Here is an 18,144-nt window from a genome sequence, read left to right as displayed (position 1 = left end):
TCAAACACGAGAAGACAATGACCAGAGTTAAGTTTGGGGAGACGCTGCTTGAGGTTTGGAGATAAGTAGGAGCTGTTTGTTCAGATACCTGGAGCACATAAACGGTGGCTCACAGGAAGTATGGGATGGAGAGCCACAGGCAAGCTATGAAGTCATCAGGGCGGGATCCTGACGCTCTCCATCTGCCATGCTGAAACAGTAGGAAGCTGGTTAAATCCTGTACTCACACTGCCTTAGTAATGTTTCAGGTCATTTGTGCAGGAAGAGGCGGCCTTTGAGAACAGGCTACACAGTGTGGGGGTGGGTGGGCGTTACCAGGGATTGTGATCTATATCACACTTTGCTGTTCAATTCCAGTCTTCCAGAAACGATTTGTTTGCATCCCCCCAGGAGATAGACCCATGGTGCTGCTGTGGCCACTGGATCTAGGACTCACCCTTATTCAGAATGACCCCATCTAATTTGAAAATAATCATTACATATTATAATTACAAATATGGTCACATTCTGTGGTTTAAGCGGGCCCAAAGTAAGAGCTAAAGGATGCCATGGCTCCACACCACACAACTACAGCATCATGAGTCTGCCCAAATTCTGGGTAGCCAGAAACAGAAGCACCACAGCCTCCTTGGAAGAAGACCCTGTGAAGGCAGAGACAAACGCAGCTGCAAGCCAGGGAAGGCAAGGATTGCAGGCAACCCTGGGCAACTAGGAGAGATGTCGCCCCCAAGAAGGACATTGTTCTTCCCACAGCTGGATTCTGGAGCTCTGGTTCCTGAACCACATGTGGGAAGCTGCCGTGCTGCTGCTTCTGGCTACCCAGAATTTGGGCAGGAAACAAACATAGAAACCAAGAAAAAGCTTTGGCTGATAAAAGATTCTTAGCTGTCTTTTGCTAAGTAAGGCTTTTCCCATTCCGATTTCTTCAAGCAATCATCACGGACAGAAGAATCATTTTGGGAGGTATTTGTGGAATGTGAAAAGTAACTCTCAGTGTCTTAGGAAAATGTTTAATTTCTAGATGTTTTCATTCCCAGTGACAAGGACTAGTCATTACTAAAACTAACTGTTCTTTCTATTTAAGGTTATTTAACCTGGCTTATCTTGAGGAACTTGACGTTTCCTACAATGAAATTTATAATATTCCGAATGAAATCCAGAGACTCAGGTACCCGCAAAGCAGTAGTTACACAGAAAATGACCTGCCCCCCCCCCCCAAGGATGTTTTGGTAATGAGAGTGATGAAGGACTTAGTCTTTTCATTTGTTTCAGTCACAGAATTTAATACGTGAATCATGGACTTTATTTTAAAGTGTAATTTGAATATCTAGTGTATAGTGTCTGCAAGATGTATTTTCAATGATTTTTATAAAAGTAAAATGTGGTAGCCGGGCGGTGGTGACGCACGCCTTTAATCCCAGCACTCGGGAGGCAGAGGCAGGCGGATCTCTGTGAGTTCGAGGCCAACCTGGTCTACAAGAGCTAGTTCCAGGACAGGAACCAAAAGCTACGGAGAAACCCTGTCTTGAAAATCCAAAAAAAAAAAAAAAAAAGTAAAATGTGGTGACCTTTTAATACAATAACAAACTATTTTTGTCAAGTTTTTGGCATGAGTATATATAGCTCTTATACATTTCAATATATATAATATTCAAGTATGTATATTATATAATATATACAAATCACACATATTATATATCATGTACATATAATAAAATTCTTTTACGAATTAATAAAAGTCCTGAACTTAACTGTGTCCTATTTTTTTGTTTTTTGAGACAAGGACTCACTATGCAGCTCTGTCTGATCTGGAACTCACTATGTAGACCAGCCTGGCCTCCAGTTCATAGAGATCCACCTGCCTCTGTATCCCAAGTTCTGGGATTCACGGTGTGGGCCACCATGCCTGGCTCTGTGTCTTATTTTTATTATGAATTTACAATAATGACTAATATGGAAGATATTTTTCAGTAGTTATTTCACTAATTTGAAAGATTATTTGGGAGCTGGAGAGATGGCTCAGTGGTTAAGAGCACTGCCTACTCTTCCAAAGGTTCTGAGTTCAATTCCCAGCAACCACATGGTGGCTCACAACCATCTGGAATGAGGTCTGGTGCCCTCTTCTGGCCTGCAGACATACACACGGGCAGAATATTGTATACATAATAAATAAATATTAAAAATAAATAAATAAAAGAAAGAAAGATTATTTGTCATAATCCTTAAGCTTATGTTATGGAATTGCCTGTCCCTCCTTCAGCATCTACAAGCACAGACTTAACACATCAATTGCAGTTGTCTTGAGTTACAGAGAATTTTTGTTGGAAGTGTTTACTCTCTATTTTTAAACAAGTGGTAGGTGCTAGAGGTATGGCACAGTGGTTAAGAGCACTTGCTGTTCTCCCAAGTTCAGGTCAAGACACCAAAACTGGGTGGTTCACAACCCCTTCAAACTCCATCCAGAATTGGATGCCTTCTTCTGTCCTCCAAGGGCACTGGCCTCACACGTCACACACACACACACACACACACACACACCCCACATGCACTCACACACATAAACACACACATCACACACACATGTAAATATAAATGCTAAATCTAAATCTAAAACACTATGTACTCAATTTTTCAAACTTGTAAAATATTTTATTTTAAATTACATATCTGTGTGTGTGAGGTTGTGTCCGTGTGAGCACAGGTGCCTGGAGTGGCCAGAGGCACTGGATTCCCTGGAGCTGGAGTTACAGGCAGTTGTAAGCCATCTGCTGTGGGTGCTGGGAATGAAACTCGGTCCTTGGCCAGCGTAGATGCTCTTAGCCATGGAACTGTCTTTCAGCCTCTCAAATCTTACTTTATGTCCTTCATAAGAATGTGTGCCTCATTTCATAACTTTCATAATAACTGTCTCCAAGTATTTCAAAATGTGTTTCTATATATAATATTTCTCTTATTTTTAATATTAGCTGATTAAGGTAAATACAGAATAGAAAAGAGGTACTGTTTTAGCCTAAATTTTAACAAATCAAGCTGTGTAACCAAATTTCATTATTAGTTCTCACTGCCTGATTGGTTTTCTAGGAACACAGTTATATTTTCAGCAAAATAAGAAAATTCTTCCCCAGGTTTTCCAATGTTCCTGTCAATTTTTTTGTGTAGTAATCTTTATATTTTACCAGGAGAATGCAGCCTATTCGATGTTGTTATAATAGGTACAGCTATTTTTCTATGTACTTACTTGTCTTTGTCATGGTCTCTGTTGCTGTGAACAGACACCAGGACACAGCAACTCTTATAAAGGAAGACCTCTAACGGGGGCTGACTTACAGTTTTAGAGGTTTAATCCATTACCATCATGGTGGGAATCAAGGCAGCATTCAGGCAGACATGGTACTAGAGATGGAGCTGTGTGTTCTTACATCCTGAGTAACAGGCAGCAGGAAGTGGTCATTCTTTACAGAGCATGATTTGAGCATATATGAGACCACAAAGCCCACCTCCACAGTGACACTCTTCCTCCAACAAAACCTCACCTCCTAACAGTGCCACTCCCCTTGGGGGCCATTTCGTTTCAAACAATATTACTTTACCCTGTACCTTTCTTGCTGGTGATGTGTTTGGATACTGTTTTTTCCCCTCCCCCTGCTTTATTTTGGAGCTTACCAGACTTGCCTGATAGGCTATGGGCCACCTTGCCTTTTCCTGATGCCCCAGCTCTTAGAGGATGCCTTGGGCCATGGCTGTGTCTGGCATTGCAGCTTCCAGGCAGCCCAGACGTCAGGGTTCCTCAGCATGGAGGCAGCAACAGGGTTCCAACAGCCCTGGTCTGGGGTCTGAGACTTCTCTCTGGAATACTCTGGTGACCAGAGTCTGCAGTTTCTCTTCTGTGGTTCTTACAGCTCTTCTCTGGGCTCATCTCAGATCCCCACGCCCTCTTGCCCTCTCTCTCCACCCACTGGCCTCCTTCTTGCTCAGAGTTGCTATACTGCTGCTCCCACACTGCTGAAAATAGGAAAGATTCCCTCAAGGGAAACTTTATATTGTTAGGGAGTTTGTGACTTCTGGGAAAAGACCATAGACTCAATCCAATTATAACGAAGAGATTTATTATCTGCTTTCAGGATGAACAATCTCTGAACCAAATTTGAGATTGCACTGAAGGAGAGGTGTGGGGAAAGGTTTCTAAAGGGGAAGACTGTAGGAAGCCAAAAACTAGTCTGTTCTGCCAAGTTCAATGGTTAAAACAACTCAGAACAATCTTTGGGTGTCTACGTAAGCAAGTTACAGAAACAAAAGTTAGTCCTATCATAGTAAGTGAGTCACGGACAGCTGTACTGTTTGGGGTGGTGGTCACTGAGCCAGGGTTGTTGTGAGCTTCTCTTCCAGGAACTGGAGTCAGAGACACACTGCTAGCCGGTACCAAGGTGGATACCTAGCATAAGATGTGGTTTCTTTAGCCATCACAGTATCACACCTAATGGCCAAACATCACAGGAGGAAACACAGGTGGGTTTCTGTGGAGCGGACTCACTGAGCAAGCCCAGGCACCCTGTTTATACAGCCCAAGAAGGGACAGTAGGGAAAATCACACCTTTGCCTCTTGGCACCAGGCACAAGCAGCTGCTTTCTTTCCCTCTCTGGCATCAACATCACCGAGGCTTGAGATTAGTAAAATATCTAGCCCACACTGTTTGAAACAGTCCTGGCTGAGTCTGCACCAAAACTGTAGCCATCGCCTGAGATCATCATGTAGTTTCTCAGAGTGTGTAGAATGTCCAGCTGGCTGGTCGTGGCACAGGGGTGCATGGGTTACCTATTTGACTCCAGCCTTTTTGGTCCAGGCAGCCAGGACAGTAAGTGAGGGTTCAGCAGCTGCTAAGCAGTCGATCTTCCCCATTCCCAACCTCTTTCCTTAAAGGAACACCAAGATAGGAAGTGCTCACAATATACTCCTGAAGTGATGTCATTAACACTAGTACTGACTTTCAGTGTCTTAAGCTTGCTTAGTTTTTGCCCATGGCCCTAACGGTAGGCAGAGTACCCTTTCAACTGTCTCATTCTCACCTCACAGGCTGGAAGGGGAGAAGGGGTCCTTCCTTGACTTTGTTTATAAGGGTGTTTAACCCATTTGTGAGAACCTAGTCACTTCCTTGAGGCTCTGCTTCCAGGCATCTTGAGAGGAAGACATTCATTGTAAGACTGTAGAGGCATTCTTCGTGTGGTCGTGAGCTCTCTTCCCATCCCACCTCCATTCCCTGGTGCAGACACAGGGCTCTAACTGGCTCTTTCATTATGGTCTCTACAGACTTATTCTTAGTCCTGCTTCATCCTGCCTGCAGGAGCCCCACCTCCACTACCTCCATTCCCTGGGGACTCTGCATCTTGGAGCAGACCCAGGGTATCCTTGGCTCTCTCCTGCTTCCCCTCTCAACCTTTCCTCCTGACCCATCTCTATTCCTCGATGTCACACATTGACCCACAAAGATAGGCTCTACCAAGGACCCCGCAGCCACCACACTTGCTAAGGCTGCAGAGAGGGCAACAGGAACCGAGCAACAGAACATGACCAACAAAACATGACAGGATAGTTACACCAAGAAACACTTCAACTATCATAACTCTAAATGCCTGGATCCTGATGCAAAAACACAAAGATGGACATCTAAGTCAGTGGACCTCCTCCAGAAGCCAGCAACCCCACGCAGTATTCCCTGCAAAAAGAAATTCAGATGAAACACAAAACATGGACTTCAAAATAGCAATTATGACTATGTTAAAGGACCTTAAGGACCACATGAGTAAGTACCTTAATGAAGACCGTGGGAACAGAAAGAATAAGTTGAATGAAATAGCGAAAACAATTCAAGCCATTAAAGTAGAATTGGACAAAGAAGTAGAATCACTAGAGAGAGTCCAAATTAAAATAAACCTAGAAATGAAAAACTTAGATGTCAAACAAAAGCCTTAGAGGTAAAGCCGCACTGACACCAAAAGATTACAAGACATGGAAGAGAAAATGTCATGTGTTGAAAACATGGTAGAAGTGAATAGCTCAGTCAAAGAAAGTGTTAAATCTTTTTTTTAATATTTATTTATTATGTATACAATATTCTGTCTGTATGCCTGAAGGCCAGATGAGGGCGCCAGACATCTTTACAGATGGTTGTGAGCCACCATGTGGTTGCTGGGAATTGAACTCAGGACCTTTGGAAGAGCAGGCAATGCTCTTAACCACTGAGCCATCTCTCCAGCCCCGAAAGAGTTAAATCTTAAAAAAAAATTGAGGCATAAAATACCCTGGAAATATGGGAAACTATGAAAAGACCAAATCTATGAGTAATTGGTGTAGAGGAAGAAGAAGAAACCAGGTCAGAGGCACAGAAAATATTTTTAAGCAAATCATAGAAGAAAATTCCCAAAAAGCACACCTCACCTTGAAGAATAGATATCGCCTCAGGGTAAATGGATGAAAACGGGTATTCCAAGCAAATGGTACCAAAGAAGCCAGCAGGTGTAGCTATTTTAATACCTGACAAAATAGACACAAGATGAACTAATCAGAAGATATAGGGAAGGACACTACATAATCAATATAGGGAAAATCCACCAGAAGGAACAAAGAACCAGTAATACACACTGGAGAAAAGACAGCATCTTCAACAAATGTTGCTTGTTAAACTGGATGGCTGCATATTAAAGAATGAAAATAGATCCATATTTATTTTCTTGCCACAAAGCTCAACTCCAAATGGATCAAAGACTGCAACATAGGAACATGTAACCTGTGTTGGATAGTTTCATGTCAACTTGATGTAAGCTAGTATTATCTGAAAGAAGGGAGCCACAATTGATAAAATGCCTTCATAAGATCCAGCTCTAAGGCATTTTCTCAATTATTGAATGATGGAGGCAGGCCCAGGCCATTGTGAGTGGTGCCATCCCTGGATTGGTGGTCCTGGGTTCTATAAAAAAGCAGAGTGAGCAAGCCATGGGGACCAAGCCAGAAAGCAGTACCCTTCCATGGCCTCTGCATCAGCTCCTGACTCCAGGTTCCTGCCCTGTTTGAAGCTCTTGCCCTGACTTTCTTCAGGCAATTGAGTATTTTCTTCTTAAATTCTAAGAACAACATATTGGTGAACAGCAAAATGGAAGTGTAAGTGTTAGCCAAACAAACCCTTTCCTCCCCACCTTGATTTTTGGTTATGGTGTTGAATCAAAGCAACAGAAACTCTGACTAGGACCTAACCTGAACTTGACAGAGGAGAAAGGGGGGAATAGACTTGAACTCATCAGCACTGGAATGGGATTTCTGAACAACACACTGAGAGTACAGGCACCAAGACCAAATATTAATTAATTAAAACTTTATGAAGTCAAGTAACTTCTGTATGGAAAAGCATACCATCATTTGGACAAAGCAACAGCCTACAGAAGAGGAAAATGTCTTTACCAAGTATACATCTGATAGAGGGTTAGTGTCTAGAATATATGAAGTATTAATCAAAAAACCTGAACACCAAGAAAACAAACTAATTACAAAATGTGGTGTTTTTTTTTTAATAAACTAAACAGACTTTCCGAAAGATGAAACACAAATGATTGAGAAACTCTTAAATAATGTTCAACATCCTTAGCCATCAAGGAAATGCAAATTAAGACTACTTTGAGATTCCATCTTGCACCAGTCAGAAAGGCCAAGATCAATAACACAAATGATTGTGCCTGCTGGTGGGGAAAGTGAAATAGTTATTCTCAACTGGTGGGAGCGCAAACTGGTATACCCAGACCTCCTTTTCTACCAACTAAAATGTCTGGTGCCAAGAATGGATTACATCTTGTTGAGTTATTGGCAAAGGGTCACATGGAACCTCCCCAAATGTCATTGGTTATTGCCATGGTTGTTAGTTGCTTTCCACCACCTTATGGTAAGGGCCTATTGCTGAAGGCAATGCTTATTTATTTCATGGATCATGGGGAAATCAAGCTAGTGCCTAACTGGAAGTTTCATCCCTACTGACTGGGATTCATGGTGCTGGAAGGTACCCTGCAGGCTACCAGAGGACAAAGGTAGCCATCAGCCCAGCTACAGACACTGTGACCTACAACAGTGACCTGTCTGCATGATAATAGTTGCAGAAATGTCACGGGGGTAACCAATCACTCTCTGATTTGGATTTAAGGTTGCTCTATGATATGAAAGCCATACCAGATGCTGCTAAACTGACCAAGAAACAGATTAGAAAAGATATGGACCTAGGAAAAAACAAATACCACTATTCTGCTGAAGGAACATCACAATGAAATGACTCCTGATGACATTGTTGTCGTCATAGATAGGCCAATGCCTGGCTCAGCCATCAGCAGAGAAACATCTTGCGATAGATGAGAGCTAACACAGAAATTCAAAACTACACAGTGTGCAGTGGGAGACTTTGGAGCACCAAGGCCTAAATGGGATGTCTTCATGAAACCTTGCCCCTCAAAGCTCAGGGATCTGTGCAGAAGAGGAGGTGGGAAGATTGTAAGACCTGGAGATGCTTCATGACTCCAAGGATACAGTATCTTCAGACACAGCAGAACTGATGCACATATGAACTCACAGAAACTGGCTGCATGCAGAAGATCTGCACAGATAGGGTCCAGCACAAAGAGGGGGGATGTGGATGTGATGTAGGGTCTCATTCCTTACCAATAATTATTTGCAACCATTGCATGCTATCAAAGGGAAAATCAAGTTTTTACCAATGGGAAATCATTGCATATAGTAATCACACCCCAGGGCAGGCTCCGTGCTGGTCATTAGTTAGCCATCATCGGATGAACTCCATGGTTTGTTGTTGTTTTCTGATCTTTGTTTTGTGGTTGTAGTGGTGAACTTTTTGTTTTGGCATTTTTGCCTTATTTTGGCTTTTGGCTTTGTGATTTTTGTTTGTGTGTGTGTGTGTGTGTGTGTGTGTGTGTGCTTGTGTGTGTGTGTGTGTTTTAAAGAGAAAGAGATAAACAAAGATGAGTGGGTAGGCAAGTGGCAGGATCTGGAAAGAGTTATGGTAGGGGAAGGAACATGATCAAAACATATTTTATGATGATTTTAATAAACAGTGTATAAGAAGTGTGCAAATGTTCAAATCCTAACAGTACTCTGCTACTGACCCTTAGGTTTGTGTTGCCTGTAGAGGGACGTGATTGTGTCCATTCTGTCCTTTTGGACAAAATAAAAGCCTGGGGTTTGCCTCACATAGAGCTGCCCTCAGTATGTGGTTAAGAACGGTAGTCAAGCTGTATTTGAAGAGCCTCTTTGTTTGAAACTTTGATCATGTTTTACTTTGTCAGCAAGAGTTTCCATCAGAGAACCCAGTTTGGAACAAAGGGATATGAGACTAGATTGTCACGGAGCGTTCAGAAGCTCCCACCCGCTCAACCACCTGGAGGCCTGTTTACCTGTAGAGCATTTTGACAGTGATTTGATGTTTGTATGTCCCTTGTTTACAGAAACTTTTCTGTCCACCTTCAGCACTCCTTAGAAAAGAGACTTCAGGAAATACCACTGAGGCAGTGAGGAAAATCAGTCCCGTTCAGTCTCTTTGAATAAAGGGAAAGGATTGCTAGAAACGGTTGGCCCAGCGAAAAGCAAAGGACCAATTTGCTGAGGAGCCAGAGCATAACATAACAGTATATTTTGATGTCATATACTTCACTGTTTTTATTAGGCATTAATGAAAACATTTATTGGCGTTCCATTTGTCTTTGAAAATACTTTTTTTTTTCTGTATGTCACCACACTGTGTTTATGTGGTGTAACACTTTTTAGTCCTCTGCTTTTTCCGTGGCTATTTCTTTGTCCAGAGTGATGATGTTTGCAGAGACTCACCCAAGGGCATCATCCATCAGCTGTCCTGTTCACACAAATGTGCTTCTTTGCATAATGATATATTGGTTCAGTTTTTCTATAAGGAAATTCTCTTGAGTCCACGAAAATATTAAGATAGATGTTTTATTCCCACCTGTGTGGGTGCCAGGTTTCAAGAACACCAGTGCAGAAATTCACATGAGTACTATAAATTGCATGACTATCTTCTAAAATATGATGTCTCTTCTGTACAGATCACTTGAGAAGCTGATTGTCGATGGGAATTACATGACTTCTTTTCCACCTGGGATTTTAAGGCTGAACTTGACCAAACTCCAATTCAATAATACGTTCACTAGTTGCCATTTTTGGTCAGAGTATTGCTGTAACAACCCCCCACGACTAACTCATATTTGTGCTTTCTTCATTGTCAAAAATGATCTACATAAAGTTTATGATTTCATCCCAAAGAGAGCTCAAAGGTGTTTAAGAATGTAAGTACTTTCAAGCATGCTTTTTATCAAGACACACTTCTGAGTATTTCACTAGCCCACACACAAACAGTTCTTCCTTTACTCATTCTTGCTTTGCAGGTATACTAGTTTACTCTAAATCAGTCCCATTTTATAACATTCTCCAGTTATTTCTAAAGTTCGGTGATGGTGGGCAGTATCTATGCATCTATTAGTTAAACCTTGTCTGTGAATTACTAAGTACACAGAAGTGATTCCTTTCCAAGACTGTTAAGTCCCGAGGGACATGCTTTACTCGGTTCTGCCCTAAGCGATACCAGGAGTGGATCAGGCAATACAGATGCACGCGCACACACACACATCAAGAATCAATGAGCAATTGACACTTTGTTACCTAATCCCAAGACTAGGGTTCTTAGGGGGTCCACTGAAATGTTATAGAACCATTTTGACTATGTAAGTAAAGGAAATTACCATCATTATCACTGGGACTATGAATTGTACAAATAGTATGCCTAAGCAAAATGGTTTCCCAGGAATATTTTAAAAAGCAATATTGACTCAGTAAAGACATATGTAGCATAGCTTTGATCTTGATTGTCCCTCAAAGAACCATGTGCCAATGTCTTTATCCCCAAGGTGCTGCTCCTGGGAGATTAACAACCAGGAAGAGGTGGGACCTAGTGAAAGATTCCCAGGTTCAGGGAGAGCATATCCTTTAAGGCAGCTATGAGGTCTCAGTTCCTTTAGTTTTTTGGCCATAGATGTGTTAGTGGCTTTGTTCTGCTACTAACTTCCACCATGATATGAGAATATGGCTCCATAAGAGTGTGTGTGTGTGTGTGTGTGTGTGTGTGTGTGTGCGCGCGCGCGCGAGCGTGTGCATGTGTGTGTGTCTGGCATTGAGAAAGACTTGGATTTAATCCCCAGAACCCCAAAAGAAGCCCAGTCCCATCTCTCCAGGGACTAGAGAGATGGCTCCATGGTTAAGAACTCTGCCTGCTCTTCCTAAAGGTCCTGAGTTCAATTCCTAGCCACCACATGGTGGCTCACAACCATCTGTGATGAGGTCTGGCGCCCTCTTGAGGAAGAAACATGGTCAGTTGTCCTCTTCTACTTAGACCAGGAAACCCAATACGGGCAAGTTCAACAGAACCACCATATACGGGCTGCCCACGCATGCTTCAGTACTGCCAGAGCATAAATTTCATTTTCATTCACCTCAAAAGAAGAGGAGGCTCCCCACATTCACTTTCCAATTACAATGCACTGTGCACATATACGCTTACTTTAAAAAGCAGGTTCCTTGCACACATATTTAATCTGCTGTTCCCTGTATTAGGATTTAATTTTTGACTTAATAGTAGATGCCTTGTCTAGATGTCAAATCGATAAAAACCAAGCAGTAATTTTTACTTTAGCGGAAACTCAAAATATCCTCTTGATGTCTCTCTTCCTTTCAGCACATCCAGGTGTGACTGGTGTCATGGTCCCAAGTATGGTGAAGGTTTTCGCATCATCCGATCCTGTAATATGTTTGGATCAATCCAGATTCCTATCATGTTCTTTGTCTGCTCTTCTCCCTGCTATCTGGAGATCAGGGAGACCAGTTTTGTTTTAGAAGGTTTTCCTTGTAGAAGAATAGCTCTAAATATGGACTGGGTGAAAGAAGGGAGAGCTAGTGATGTATAATTTTATTTGTAAAGTCCACAAAGACTTATGTATGAGGAAGTCATCTCTTAGCACCTAGGTTCTGTGTGGAGACCTACAGGTCTTCTCCGCTGAGTTCTCTCTGTCTGATTGTTAGGGATCATTGTGGAACTGTGCCGCGGGAACTAGACGTGGCCTTTGGGGTTCAGTTAGGCTCTTGAGAATTTTCTGGAGCACATGCTTACAGTAAGAAAAAAAGATGTTCAAAAACATTTGCAGAAAGCGCTGCATCTTCCATCTTGTCTTTTCATGAACCCATATTCAGTGACGAGCCAGCCGCTTGAAACCATCACAGAGAACTCTGCCATCAAGGCCGCAAAGTTGTATGTCCAGGTATCCAATGTTAGTTTGTGTGTTTCTGTGAAAACCTGTCCATCGCTGACCATCTCAGTTGGTTTTCTTTTGAGAATAAAAGATTAAATTCCAACTCGATTTTTTTTTTTTGAATTGGTTTCCCTGCCTCTTAGAAAACTAATACAATCATAAAACCAATACAATCAGTGGTTACCTTGTCCTTTAGTCCACAAAGTTGAGACTAACTCTACGGGTCGGCACTGAATTTACTGTAGACTTTGATGAGAGCCAAACCAGAAAGCAGAATTCAGTGACACTACAAAGCAGTACCCACCTAAAATGGAACTTGGGTTTATTTCGAAAGCTGGAAAGATGGCTCAGCAATTAAGAGCATTTGTTGCCCTTGCAGAGGACCCTCGTTCCCAGTACCCGCATGGTGGCCCAGCGACACCCATAACTCCAATTCCAAGGGATCAGGTACCTTCTTCTGACCTCTGAGGGCACCAGGATGCATGCATGCAGGCAAAACATTCATACACATAAAATTAATTTTTAAAACACTGTCTAAGTGTTTATTTTGTTTAAAAGAAGGTATGGGGGTTTAAACAAGGATGGCCCCATAAAGTCGTATATTTGGATACTTGGTCCCCTGTTGGTGAACTGTTTGGGAAGGATTAGGAGGTGTGGTCTTATTGAAGAAGCTATGTCCCCGGGGGCTGGCTTTGAGGTTCCAAAAGCTATGTGCTGTGCCCAATAAGCTTTCTACCTCCTGCTTGGCATTGGAGATGTGAACTCTCAGCTGTTCCTTCAGCTGTGCGCTCACTCTATTATGGACTCTAACCCTCTGGAGCCATTAGCCCAATTAAACATTTTTTTATCAGTTGCCTTGGCTGTGCTGTTTTATCACAGCAATAGAAAAGTAACTGAAGCACCATCTTCCTTATTCTCTTCATCTGGCTTCTGAGACCCATTCTGTGGTCTCTCCATAGTCCAGCAAAGCTGGTTTTTTTTTGTTGTTGTTGTTTGTTTGTTTTTATCCAGGGGTTTTCCTGAGCAAAAGGTGAACACACATTTTGGTAAAACAATTTCAAATGGCACATGACTATTTCATGTATGGCATGTGATTTTTTTGTGTGCTGTTAATTTGATCTAAAATAGTGATAATTTAATGAAATAAACTGATTTATACTTCAGCTTTCAATCTTTGCTGTCATATAATTAGAGATTGTCATAATGCATAAACTATGTCAGATCTTTGTGTATCATTTTAAGAATATTTAAAGATAAAATAACAACACAAGAATATTGTAAGAGGTTTATTTGTAATTGTGTGTATTGTGTTATGGGGAATCTTTACTTACGGGTGTAGATGCTCACCAGATTAGACACATGGAATTTCCTTAGAAATGGGGTTACAGGTGGTTGTGAGCTATGCAACATGGGTTCTGGGAGGCAGCATGGGTTGCCTACAGGAGCAGCCCATGCTTTGAACAGCCTTCTAAAGAATAATAGTCCTCCTAAATAACTTTTCTGATTATGAAATTCAATAAACAGAGATATCAGAGTTTGCTGAGTTGTCTATACTGTGTTTTCTAGGAAAACAAACTATTTATTATAAGAGAAATAACTGCCTTCTCACACATAGAATCCAGAAAGGGATATTGACAACATGGTAACAATTTAGTCAGCATATGATATACCTATAATCAGAAAATAAGGTAAAAATAACAAGATTACGTCTTATTGGTGTATAATACTCATGATCATGGTTGCCCTGAAATATGTCCCTAGGGAAGAAGTGTGAGTTACTTGTTTTTAGAACTAAAAATTGACCCTAAGGCTTTGCCCATGCTAAGCAAGCTCTCTCTCCACAAGGTAAGTCCCTAGCCCTCTATTTACTTTGAATTTGAGACTGGGTCTTACTTAGTCACCCATGCTGGCCTTGAACTCACTCTGTTGCCCAGGCAACCTTGAGCCTGCTATCTTTCTGCTTAGCTTTTGGAGTGGCTGGGATTATAGGACTATGTGACAATAGTGACTATGCAGCTTTATCTTGAGGAGCTGGGTAGAAACTGAGATAGGCAGTAATGTTTTGAGGGAAACAGAAGAATTACAGAGACATTTTATAGAAGCACATACACCTAGACATGGGAACAATGGGAAATGTTCTTTGAGTTGTGCCTTATGTTCAGTGTGAACTGCCTTGCAAAGACCTTGCATAGAGCTGCAAGTCAAATCATAGTGTGTCAGGCATATTTATTATATAAATTTTAAAACATACGATTAAGCCTGAGAAGTAAACCTACCCTGTAGTGCCACATCCTTTGAGAGCCAAAGATAACCAACACGTGTATGTGCTTATGCACATTTATATAATAAATATATTGCATTACTGTGCTTGCAAATGGAATTACTTCCATCTTCAGATGCCTCACACCACACCACAATTCACACTCCAATTGTAGGCCTAACGTTCTAAAACTTCAGGAATAAAAGAAAGACACATGGACTTTAAGAACTTAGTTCAGTAACAGTATTTGCCGATCACACACGAGGCATCGTGCCCCGTCCCAAGGACATCAAAGAAAAAAAAATCTGTGAAGGTAAAACCACTCATCCTATACAAGGTTACAGGGCAAGCAACGCACGGGGAGTGTAACTCCTCTAGGCCTCTAGGAATCTTCACTGGAAATGACGGAAACACATTAGAAGCAACAAAGGGAAATCTATCGTTTCGTGCACGCATCCACCAGCAAGATGTTTCCGTAGCTCAAACTGTGTTACTCAGGTGCTATGTATTTACCTGTCTGCCCGCCATCTGTCTCTTCACACCACTTTTTAATTTGCCTTCTGCCCAAATGGTCTCCTCCCATTCCTGTTTCTGGGTAAATCTCTGACTCCAGCAGGCTGTGAGGCACGCAGCAATTAGGATGCCCACATGAGATCTCTCTTTCAAATATTCTTGGTTTATTCACACAAACATTCCTTATTCTACCATGCTAATATAAAAGTTAAATAAATAGACATCTCACCAAGTTAGGGGCGGGGGGGGGGGGGGAACAGTGTGTTGATCAGAATCCGCTGATGCGTGGCTCCATGGGAAATCTTCTCTGGTTAGAATACTCCAGGAGCTTCAGACTCAACCCACACCAGGAGGACGACGCTGGTAGAGGTCCAGAAGGTCCTTGAGCACATTGGCCAGTGGTTATCATTGGCAGGTGCATTAGCAGGTGCACATGTGTGAGCTCAGCACCAGTGCCATAGGTTAGAACATCTCCAAAGCCAGTCTCAAAGTCCTCTTGCCACTGGGTATCAGTAAAGTCGATAGCTGAACAGCCCTGCAATCCTAGGGGCCACCTTCAAAGTTCCTAGGTTTTCATTGCATTATCAGGGCTCTCAGCTTAGGGATGGTTCACTGACAAATCCGTGCTATCGTGGGGTTAGTTCATTAGCGTATCAAGGCCCATCTCGGGCTTGCCTGTATCTGAACCACCTGATCCGCAGGCTCTCATCTTACAGGCACTGCATTATTCCAGTTTACATAAAACGAGTTTCAAGTAACACAACGTGGTTTGCTCATTTTCCTAACACTGACCTAAAGTGATGTGGGGAGGAAGGGGTTTATTTGGCTTACATTTTCAAGTCCTAGTCCAACTTTGGGGTAGTTCAGGAAGTCTAGGTAAGAAGCAGAAGGCAGGCTTGCTTGCTGTTGATAGCGTATATTACCTCTAACCAGGGAACTCACAGCCAAGAAAGGACAGAACAAACCGTAGAGGAGTGTTGCTCGATGGCACACTCACTCAGGCCCCTGCTTAGCTAGCTTTCTTAGCAAGACAGGACTGCCCGTCCAGGGAATGGTGCCAGCCACAGTAAACTGGGCATCCTCTATCAATTAACAGGACAATCCCCCATACATGCCAATCCGATCTAAACAATTTCTCAGTTGAGGCTTTACTCTCAGATGGCTGTAGGCTTTACCCAAGGTGACTATTAGAACTAACTGGAACATTCGGAAAGCAATGATGGCTAATGACAATTCTAAGTTAATATACAAGAGCCCTAGGAACTCTAGAGAGACATCTGCCATTTATCCCAGCTGTGATACTGTGACACACATCGGGGGTGAGCTCCATTGATTCAGCTCGAGTCACCTGTCCACACGTGTCTTAGATAGGGTTACTACTGCCGTGGTGAAACACTGTGGGAGGAAAGTTCACTCACGGTTCCACATAACAGTTTATTGTCAAAAGTAGTGAGGGCAGCAACTCACGCCAAGTGGGAACCTGGAGGGCAGGAGCTGGCACAGAGGCCATGGAGGAGAGCTGCTTTCTGGCTTTCTCCCCTTGGCTGGCTCAACCTGCTTTCTCAAAGAACCACCAACCCAGGAATAGCCTCACCCACAATGGACTAGGCCCATTGATCACTAATTGAGAAAATGCCCACAGGCTTGCCTACAGCCTAATCTTAGGGCGGCATTTTCTCAACTGAGGCTCCCTCCTCGCTGATCACTCTTGCTGGTGTCAAGTTGACATAAAACTAGCCACTGCAACATATCACTCTCTGGATGCAGCCCTACAATTGGCTACACATGAGTCACAGGCCCATTTCTAGAATTGAGAAAGGCGGAATAAACCTCTTCCAAAGCACAGGAACTAAATTCTCCACAAGAGAATTGTTCTAGAACTGAAAACTAGAGGAGGGAAATTATTTTGGGGGAATAAAATCTCGAACTGTGGAAGGCCTTTGAACTTACTAATAGCCAATAAGATTTTACACGTGACAAGAAAGCAAAAAGAGGCACTAAATTTGTAAATAGCTCCTGCAGTCAAAATTACATTTAGTTTGATCATAATTATAAGAATTTTCTGGTTGAAATATTTGTACTCGTGTACAAACAAGCTACTTGTACTCTTCCAGGAGAGTTTATGCATATTAAGCTAATATATAGCTATATTTCTTCCTTATTATATAATATTAGCATTCCTTTCTACAGCTCTCCACTCTGCACTGTTACTGAGTTAGCTCCTCACAGTCCATGAGCCCGTACAGTGCCTCACCATCCCACTGGGAAACATATATGGTTTCTTTCACCAGACGATAGCTGTGGTGGTTTAATGACAATGGCCCCCATAGGCTCATCTGTTTGAATACTTGGTCTGAAGTTGTGGAACTGTTTGAGAAGGCTAAGGAAGTGATTGTTGGAAGAGGTATGTCGCAGGGAGAGGGGTCATCTCTGAGGATTCAAAAACCCAGGCCATCCTGGTTCACTTTCTCTTTCTGTCTCCTGCTCATGAATCAGATGTAAGCCCTCAGCTACTGCTCCAGGGCCATACCCGCCTGCGTGTTGTCATGCTCCCTGCCGCCAACCTGTGAGTGGCAATATCACACCTGTGTGCATGTTTTGTCACACTGGTCATTGATGCGGTTAGCAGATGTTACAGCTGGTCAGCACTGTGTAATTGCTTCCCTCCATTGGCTACTTATATCGTATTTTCTGGCACCATCGAAGCTAGACCACAGGAAAGGGGTTTTCAGGTCAGATCCATCTCAAGTCATCCAAGTCCTGTGTCCTAAGTGTGTGGTGTCTTCCACAATATGGGCCTCAATACCTGAGAGGAACTACAATGATAATCTCTATTGTTGGGGAAGTCCCTGGGACTACCCTGAACAACCTTTCGGAGAGATGTTCCCCTGCCTGCTACTGGGGCTTTTGTTAGTCTGTGGTTCTTGAGAGGGCATTGGCAGCCCGAGAGACTTAACACCCTTTAAGACACACACACACACATGCATGCACACACATACAGAGAGAGGGGGGAGTGT

General features: G+C 42.6%; 1 protein-coding gene across 1 annotated transcript in view; it reads left to right on the top strand.

Annotated features, from left to right (window-relative positions):
• The window catches only part of Lrrc63 (leucine rich repeat containing 63), a 31,606-nt gene extending 19,594 nt beyond the window's left edge, over positions 1-12,012 (top strand). Inside the window, exons 7-9 of the mRNA XM_041667817.1 lie at positions 1,085-1,168; positions 10,102-10,341; positions 11,784-12,012. Coding sequence (XP_041523751.1) covers positions 1,085-1,168; positions 10,102-10,341; positions 11,784-12,012 — 553 coding nt within the window. The remainder of the gene's footprint in view (positions 1-1,084; positions 1,169-10,101; positions 10,342-11,783) is intronic.
• The last annotated feature ends 6,132 nt before the right edge of the window (positions 12,013-18,144 follow it).

This window comes from Microtus oregoni, unplaced genomic scaffold, assembly GCF_018167655.1.
Source record: "Microtus oregoni isolate MIOR12 unplaced genomic scaffold, Mior012 000001F_ref0000356, whole genome shotgun sequence".
Classification (NCBI taxonomy): domain Eukaryota; kingdom Metazoa; phylum Chordata; class Mammalia; order Rodentia; family Cricetidae; genus Microtus; species Microtus oregoni.
Note: the sequence above shows the minus strand (reverse complement) of the source record. Positions and strands in the feature narration are given on the sequence as shown.